We start from the raw sequence: 9,711 nt of genomic DNA, 5'->3' as shown, positions 1-9,711 counted from the left end.
CGGTACAGACTGATTTCAAAATTCCGTGCAGCGCTGATTGGCTATCGGAGGCTGCTAGACGAGCGGTGATTGGTTGAACTAGACTTTCTCCAACCAGCATGTCCGGCTCTTTCTTCGTGTATCGTTTGCACAGTGAGACAAAATGGCGGCGCAAAGCTCACAGTTGCAGTGCTGTAGATATTGAGTCAGAAAAACCGAAAGCGGAGTTTCACCATATTTTGTTGCCCTGCTTCTGTCGGTGTTCAAAAAGTAAAAGCGATTGAATAACTTATACAGGCAATAACTATTTTAAATCTGATATACATATACACAAATGTAATACAAAAAATTAACCGTACAGAGCGAATCAGTGAAAAAGTTGTTTCAGCACAAGGGACTAGTAGAAGCGTTTTTAAATGAAGTAATGAATCAGATTTTTTTTTTAAGAAAAGCGTTGTTTTATATTTGAAGCTTCAGATTCCTCTTATCGTTGTGGGTACGATAAAAATATATCCATATTATATTAAACAGTAGCCTATAGTTATGTATAAAATGTAGTGTCTTGCACGGTTTACATCAGCACTGTTTAAACCAAGTCTCAAATCACTGCGGCAGAGTGAATTTCTACAGATTGTTTTTATTTTTAAATTTGTGCATTGTCACTATGTTACGCTATGACAAAATATATATTTCTGTTATGGTGAGCAGAATACACATTTCCCCCTGAAAGTTTCCCTGCTAGAAAATGAGTAGTACAATTTTGTTTTTCCTTTTTTGGCTGTCCAAATAAACCTGAAGCTCTAAACATTTCAGAATAGAGCCCCACCCAAAAGCAGTGTCCAACTTTGTCACTTCTGTTGTACATTTGTTTTGTTCAGATGGCAATAGACTAAAACCTTTGGTAACCAACAAGTATGATCAAACAACACAGACATCTATAAAATATACCATCTTTATGGTCTCTGCATTAGTGACTGCAGGTCAAGGCTACAATGGGCTTATTAGTAGCTAGCTGACTCGTCTTAAACAAATGTAGGATAATGGGTAGACAAGAGCAGGACTCAAGACAAGTTATATTTTAGTCTGCATGGATGGAATGGAAAACTATGCACCTGTAATGGAAAGCTGTAACATTCATGTTGCCTCCAAGGTTGTAAATCTTACGCATTATAGAAGTCACCCTTGTCACATGACAGAAGTTACAGAAACAAGTTAAAAACGGGGGTAACATTAATGCTGCTGTTACATCGATAACGTGGGTATGATTGTATGTTGTTTAGTAATAACCTATGTACATGTTTTTGTCTACAACAAAAAGTTATGAAAGCAAATGCTGCAGGTGCAGTTACCCTCCTTCATCGGGGGTGGTAGGAAGTTCTGCTTTAGAGCTCAGCAAGGAAATGGCGCCCATATTCTGACCCGACCTCAGACAGACCAGGGAGAGGCCTTCGAAGACTAGCTACCTTACCCGGGGCTTTACCTTCATTCTAATTATTTATTCAGATTACTTAATTTGAGAACCTGCCATATCTACAGTTCAGCATTGTTGGAAGCTGCCTTTGAAAGCAAAATTTTATTTCTGGAAACTACATTTTGATTAATTAAAACTTTTGCTTCGTAGACGAACAGCATTACAAAATGCTAATGTAGGGTTAGTCGACCCCCAACCCAAAAACAATGTTGTGGTTCTCAAATCTGTCTGTCTTACAGTGCTGCAGTTGGATTCAGAAGATATAATAGTATTTACTGTTGGGGACTTTAATGTAGCTGGGGACACCTGTTCACTAAACAGATGCAGGCACTGCAAAGCATTAGTGAACAGTGAGTTTATTTACTTCCTGACGAAAAGACGTGACTGCTAGAACACAGCAGCTGCACAATTTACAGCAGCGGTTTATTCTGTTGAGAAACACATATTCCAGACTTTACAGCCTCTTAAGATTACTATTCAGACGCTCTTCTTTCTAACTGGATTAGTTAACCTCTTATTTGTGCACCTACATGTCTATAATAGAAACTACTACATGCTGTTGTCTCTAATAAGTTGCAAAATACAGGTTTTGAACTGATCTTAGTCCTTGTCATGTCATGTTTATGCAGCATACTGTATATTTGATCAATTATAGAAGTTACATAGGATAAAGGTGTCTGCTAAATTACAGTGGCTCTTTCATACATGACTGAACCTAAGAAGCAGAAAATGGTTAACCACCTGCCCACCCCTAAAAGCAAACATAAGGAGTCCAGTGGTATATGAAATATATCAATATTATTAAAGCTTTGGTTTCCTTTTTGCCCCACAAATGGCATTTAATGAAATAATGTTAGATAGTGATCCTCTAAACAGAACAGGTGTGAGATGTTGGAAGGAGAGAGAACAAAGAGAGACAAGCCTCCACACCTCTGATCACACTGAAACTGCTGTCTCAGACACACCACTGAACACCTGAACCACTCAGCTACACCACCAAGGCGACAAAAAAACAAAACACAAAACAGGATCCCTCTCTCCCTTCAATACACACCAGACTTAAATTTCTGTCACAGAAAGTGTTCAGAGTGTAACCTTTACACAGTATTAATTTTGTTTAAAAGAGAACAGAATGTGATAGATGTATAAAGAAAACAATTGTTAAAAAAAAAAAAAAAAAAAAAACGTAATGCCGGACAAGTGAACATGCTTCTCCCCGTTGTCCACAAACCTCTTCCTCCAGCTCAGAAATGGTTTACTATACAAACAGTTCAATTAAAATATGCATGCACCATTTTACCTCATGATAGTGAAAGTGAAATATGTCAAACGCCCAATTTGGTAAAACTACAAAATGATTTGAAACTGTCCAATCAAGTTGCATGAATGGATGTTGTTATTCAAATGAAGGAAGCTGTATTTACAAAGGGTGCCTCATCTCCTCCGGGTCTGCTGCTGCTCTGGGGTTGTGATGGGCTGCCGCAACAGTGTCAGTCTTCCTGTCTCACTGCTCGTCTGCGCTCCTCTCCGCCTTTTGCCAATTTCCGCTCTGAGCTTCAGCACTGTGACTTCAGTCTCTGAAGAGAGCTGCCAAAAAGAGAGGGAAATTTTAAACTGCAAAAGGAGGTATTCTCAAATACACAAACAATACTTTCTTGAATGCAATTTCCAGTCTTTTTCCTATCTTGGTTATTGGAAACTATCAAAAACACCTGGTAATAAAGTATTTATAACTTGATCAAAAGCTCTTAAAATGTTACAAAAAGTGACAATTAGTCAAATTCATAAAGTTCCAACTTGAGAGATTTGTTTTCCTCTTGTTCATTGACACTTTGGCATGAAACAGTAGACAATTTAGTACCTTAATTTCTAATTGGAAAAATTCAGAATAATACCCGTGAACAATAAAGCTGGCTGTATGGATTATGTCCATATTGTCTGTACAAGTACTATTCATCCTGTTCTGGTGCCGTCTTTAATTGTATATTTATTATATAAATCAGCTGGCTCTAAGTTACAAATTTCAGTAATGTATGCAATTCTTTATTCTCATTATGTCCAGTAAACTTGGATGTCTTAAGAATCACCAAACTGCAGTTAAATGTACATGAATTTCAGCACTGAAGTGAGTTCCGATGGGCCAGATCGTGACATGCTTCGACTCGTCCGTGTTAAATTATAAAAAGAGGGGTTTTTGGCTTGGAACATTTCTCTCCACTCCATCGTATATACGCGCTTCGTCACTTCCTGTTTTCCTTCCTCTCATTACCACAGCTGCACCGTGCTCAGTGAGAAAGTTCTGCTCACAGTGAACAAGGTGTTTTAAAGCATGCCTAAAGAAATGCTTTAAATGTTATTTACTAGGGGTTAATACATGGTCACATTGGGAACCCTCTTATTTGCTTTAAACTGGCAATAAATATCAGAACTCTTTAAACACGTACCGAAATTACAGTAAACTGTTTATGTCCCAGTAACATTCCATTAAAAAAATAATGCTAGGGCCAATGTAAGTTCATAGTTTGTCTTCAGATTGATAAAGATGAATGAATGCATAATCTTACATGTCATCCCCAGATATAAGATTTACCTTTAAGCAGAGGCAGTGCCGACTGCAATATCAGGTCAAAGCTGGATTCGGAGTTACCAGTAATTTTGAGTTTGCTCCCACACACCCTGATCAATTACAATGGTAAATAAGGTTATTAAAACACAACTTTGTATAGACTGGGTTTAGAATTAACATTTGCTCTAATAACAGCTCAATCACTTTTTTTTTAACACTATCAGATGATTAAACTAATGATAGTAAGATCTGAAGAACAAGTTAATTATATTCTGATATAAAATTATACAACACAAGAAAAAACTGTTTAATAAAACTGATCCACAACTTTTCAGGTTAGTTCAGCATGAGTCTGATTTCAATGGGAGATTTAAAAAAAAAAAAAAAAAAAAAAGCACATCATAGTGCAATGCTTTGATTCACAGTATGGGTGTTACCATTTCCTTCAGGAACACACAACAATGTCCTGGGTTTTGCTGGATGTTTTAGTTCAGACAGGTTTGGGTAATTTTATTCTTAAATAATGTCACCATGGAATTGTGTAATTACAAGCATTCCATAAAATAAATATTCGTAATAAATGTAATACGTTTATTTTTCAAACCAGGAAAAAAAAAAAAAAAGTTTGGCGTGAAGTTTAAATCATATCGAGATATACCTATAGTTAACTTAACATTCAAACCAAGCAGAATAAATCCCCCACACAAGAGAAATGAAAGCAGAAACACTTTTATGACAGTGTGTGGAGATCGAAATGTGACTAGGTTGACTTTTCTCAAAAGTGAAAAGTGAGTGACAAGTGGCAGTGGCTCTTATACTATAACTGCTAGGCAGGATTCTGGTAATAGGGTGTTTTTATTTAAATAATTAAACTATGATTCAATCATTGATGTGATTGAGGCTATCCTCGTGTTTGTGTGTGTGAGAGAGAGAGAGAGACAGACAGAGAATGATAATGCTAATTTTTTCACTAACATCTCATGAGTTTATACAAAAGGAAAAAAAAAAGACGATGTTTATGTATTGCAATTTTATTTCATTCGCTCAAACAAAACAATGTTAGCATGTAAGAAATTTAAAATGTAACATCAGAACAGTATGGTACAATGTGAATGATAAAATAATCATAAATGGAAACTGATTAATAGTGAATTTCAGAAACATTCAACAATTTCTCTGGCACTCTTGTCACCTGTGCCAGCCGCCTCTTCTGTGAAAGGGTTTTACAGTGCTGATGTGGGAATATGAGGAGTTCAGAACCAGCATGTTGATTTTAACATTCAATTGATTAGACTGCAGAGAAGTTATGAGACGATTGTTTAGGTTTCTCACAGCCCCAGAATCAAATCACCGTAACTAGTAACACCGTAATCTTCTCAAAAGTCATTACATGGGGTACAAAGGAAAACAAAAGATACAAAGAAAAGAATTATGATGAAGAATGCATTTGTACTCTAAACAAACACTAACCTCAGTTCTCCCTTTTAAATACCTATAACTGAATGCAAAAGCAATCGTTTATGAGGTTATGACAGCTTCTAGAATTATTATTAAACATTTTTAAATCTTCAACATACTCAAACTCAACTTCAGAGCAAGGCACAAACCTATTAGGATCACAAACAGATTAATCCATATATAGATGTATTTCACCTTGATCAAAAACCTTTTAGTTCCTAAAATCACACACCTGAAAGTTCTCTTCTTTTTCTTAATAATGCTTAAACAAGTACAGCAAATGGGAGAATATCATTATTGAGGATGGTGTGGGTCGTTGGTGATTTTGGTGAAAATGTCACTTTTAGGCATTGGCTGCTATCCTGTCACCAGTAGAACAGTATGAATTCAATGGGTTTTAAAGTGCAATCTATGCTGTAAACACTCAACACTGCACAAACTTTCAGCATGTTGGTTCCACAAAATATATATGTTAAACGGTTAAAAATCAACAAAGGTAAAGACAACAGAGCTTGTCATATGATCTGGACTTCACTAGTTGAACCTGTTTTATGATCTGCAACTAGCCACCCATCTTCAGCTGTATCTTAACGAGTTGAAGAGCATGTTTTACTGTAACAGTGAGAGTATAAACCACTACCAAATTACCATCTGCTTCTCCATTAATTATGCCTCTTCTAATCTGATCCAGACCTGGACTGGAGTGATGCAGAAGGAATATGCAAACTGAAGTGAGTACATTTGCAAATGATAGGGGGGTTGTGGTTGGATTGATTGTTTCACATAACATTATCCATTGCAGTTTACAAGGTGTGTAATATTTTTCCGTGTTTACATACTTGCAAAGCTTTTATTCAGCTGCAGAGCAGTAAATCGGTAAAAAGTTATGTCCCTTTCAGCTTTAAACAGGGCAAAGTAAGGTAGACTTCTTAAAACCAGCAACAAACAAATATGAAAAGTGTTTCTAAAACCATCTTGACCATTTTATCATGTTTATGCTTTTAATTCACTTGGCGTTTATTCTGGCTCATATTTTTATGCTCTATGTGAAAGCCAAATTTCTAAAGTGGAGAGGCAGTAAAAACTACAACACAGTATTAATGACAAATTAAATTATCTGCCATAGTAGAATCCAGAATTAAATGTCTAAATAAACAGAGAAACAAGCCATGTACCTAAAAGAATTACCCATAAATTCAACCGATAGTAATTTCTTAACCTACTTCTCTGTCTCAATATTCATGCATTTGATTCTAAGGAAATTCTTCAATGGAAATAAAACATTACTTTTTTTTAATAACATTATTAAACATTCAAGCCTCGGGGGGGGGGGGGGGTTGGGAGACAAGAGCCTTAAAGAACTTAAAAAGGCAACTGAATGGTGACGTTACACTTATTGCTTATAAATGGACAGCAACAACAAAACTGTGTTGGCTGAGTGACTTTACAAAATTTGACATGCAATAATTTGACAAATAATAATAATAAAAAAAAAAGGTTTAAATCAAAGAAAAGAACAAAAATCCTAGGAGCTCTATCTACAGATACAGTCTTTATGATATACAATATCGACCAATGATTTGAATGAAGGAGAGGTCTGAGATTTGGTAACAAGCTACAGTGATGTAGGAAGGCATTACTTTTGCAATCACCTGACCAACCTGCAACAAACAGAAGAATAATGCAATATGTGGGCTCATTAGAGTTAGGTTTCTGAGCGTTCATTTCTCAGAACATTAAGCCAAAGAGACCTAGAGACTGGCCATCCCATAATGATCCCATAAAGCTACCTGATATGGCCATGGTTTACATTAGAACAGACATGAAGAAACAACTTGCAGATATTTTAAAATTGTACATATTCAGGTAAGAGTATTTTATTTAGGAAGACGAGCTTTACAGAGTCCTGCAGCAGTAGACCATAGCCAGTCCTTCATCCCGAAAGACAGCCTTCCTCTACAGCCCACACCAATTCATATTCAAAAAGAGCAACCCTACCCCCACTGCCTTCCCCATAACACACACACACACACCTCCAAATGTGCCTTTCGCAATGAATTCACAAATATGTGCAAACCTTCCATATTCATAATGTGAATGATTTTGTATTTATCACACTGTGATTAATATTATTTTTTTCTTTTTTTTCCTTTTTGTGTTCTCTACAAAGAAAGTCATCTTTGCATAATTACAGTTATTTCTCTTAAGACTCAGTCCTGCTCTCTGGGAAGGTCTTCAGGAAACCAGGAGCAGCGAAGCTTCTAGGGAGGAGCAATTCAAAGAACTTCATTGCTACACATCCCCCCACTTCCTAGACTGGAGTAGTGCTTGATACTTTTTATCCTTCTTGCACAAATCTCAGTTGTTTATGTTTTTTTTGTTTTTTCCTTCTTTGTTTCTTTTAAAAGTTTGTCACAATTGTGGTTGACCTTGAGGTTCATGTCAAAGGTTAATGTACAGGGTGATCCACTCCTTCTATGCAGTGTTTGACTTGCCCAGTTCCTGCCTGATAGCTGTTTAAAGAAAAGACAAATTAAATAAAACAGAGGTCATAGGTCAGAGACTTTGAAATGAGGAACAGATACTTTCTCGCTTACTATGCACGCTTCCTGACAAAAACAATTTGTGGTTGTGGAATGTCCTTTGCCCGCTCTTCATTAATGTGCATTTAAAGGTACACCAGCACACAGAGAACTGCAGCTTGGGCATCACGACCATAATCCTGAGCAGTGTATGTAGCTGTGTATGTAGGCCACCACACAGCAGAACAAAGAGTGATCTACGCTTTGATGTAACATGAGCACATGCAGGGTACCGCACAACCCTGTGTAATGGTACAATTCACTATACATCTTATAATGGGAATACAAGCAACATTCCAGAACTTGCTGTAATTTTCACAAATTCTCACTGTGTAAAATCAATTACATTTTTCAAACTAATTTATTTTCGGGTTGCTAGTGTAATCCATAACCGTGCATACAAAAATTATTACTGGTAAACTAGGACACAAGGAGTTTACCATTTTTAAGGTCTGTTTTAACAATTCAGAGACAAAAACAATACAACTCATCTGTTAATTACAATTTTATTAAATGAAAAAGGTCTACTTGCCATCAATGAGTTCCTCTTTCAGTTTTGTCAGTTCCTTCCTCATTTCCTCTAATATGTCCTGTTGTGAAGAATCAGAGAGAGTGAAGCAATACAGGTCAATCAGATTTGTTTGGTTTGGCTTATTTTTACAATTTGAATCAAGATTGGTGGTTCAGTAAGCACATCTCTTTACCAATGGGCATTTTAACTGTGCAATGCACTCACCTCAATTACCAGCTGCATTTAACCATTCATGATTTTGGCAAAATCTATGAATTCAGTTTAGTTTGCTCTGTGTATAACACATTTATTTCAGCAATAGTTAATAAGAACTGCCGGAGATCTGTCCCTGACATCGGTACGTAAGCTACAAATAAATTAAGGCGGTCCATAGCTTAGCGAGACATTTAATTTCCCAGGCGTACTCAAACACTAAGCGTAGCTATCTGGAGGTGGTCTAAACTGTTACAAACAACTCGGTGTGCATGTATTCAAAGTCCATTTATGCATTGCTAATGTTGTGTCCCCAGATAACAAAGATGGGAGTGATCTCACAGACAGACTCCACTTATCTGGCACAGCAGGCTGGGGAGTCTCATAACAGTGCAGCAAAGGGAGGGGATGGTCTCAGCATTGGGAAACACTGGGCACACCCACCCACCTCATTCATTTATTAACAAATACGCAGACAGATGCAGCAGAAGGCATATTTAATATAACAGCCAAGTGCTATTGTACTTTGGATTGATTGCCTGTTTAAAACTGAAAATCCTGGAAAACTATAAAAAGCAAAAGTGGGGGGAAAAAAAGGAACAGCTACAGAGGGTAACCAACATTTCCTGTTGGTGTCTGCCAACTACTAAATCCAGTTCAAACAAGCTTTCTAATTTTGAATTACTTTAATAGGAGACAATTGCCCAAAACATTAGAAGGGTAAAAAAATGATCCCCCCTTGAAGTGTTCTAATCAATTAGAATACCACTGCACAGCTATGCATTTCACCACCACTTTTATTACCGACAGGGAACATACCCTACTCTCTAGTGCAGACAGACATCCAGACTGGAGTCTTTCAATTAATCATTCGCACAAAGTACATGTTTTTTATTAACACTGGCAAATGTGACCAGTTTTATATGTATAT

At 36.8% G+C, this 9,711-nt stretch overlaps 1 protein-coding gene across 9 annotated transcripts in view; it reads right to left on the bottom strand.

Moving 5' to 3' along the window:
• Positions 1–5,031: 5,031 nt before the first annotated feature.
• The window catches only part of enah (ENAH actin regulator), a 109,788-nt gene continuing 105,108 nt past the window's right edge, over positions 5,032–9,711 (bottom strand). For all 9 annotated transcript variants that reach the window (XM_066705244.1, XM_066705224.1, XM_066705207.1 and 6 more), the window contains 2 exons: positions 8,589–8,646; positions 5,032–7,987 (listed from right to left, as the gene is read on the bottom strand). In XM_066705244.1, the coding sequence (XP_066561341.1) occupies positions 7,950–7,987; positions 8,589–8,646 (96 nt within the window). In that variant the 3' untranslated portion in view covers positions 5,032–7,949. The remainder of the gene's footprint in view (positions 7,988–8,588; positions 8,647–9,711) is intronic.

The sequence above is a fragment of the Amia ocellicauda genome, chromosome 1 (genome assembly GCF_036373705.1).
Source record: "Amia ocellicauda isolate fAmiCal2 chromosome 1, fAmiCal2.hap1, whole genome shotgun sequence".
Taxonomy (NCBI): domain Eukaryota; kingdom Metazoa; phylum Chordata; class Actinopteri; order Amiiformes; family Amiidae; genus Amia; species Amia ocellicauda.
This window is presented reverse-complemented; position numbering and strand designations above follow the sequence as displayed.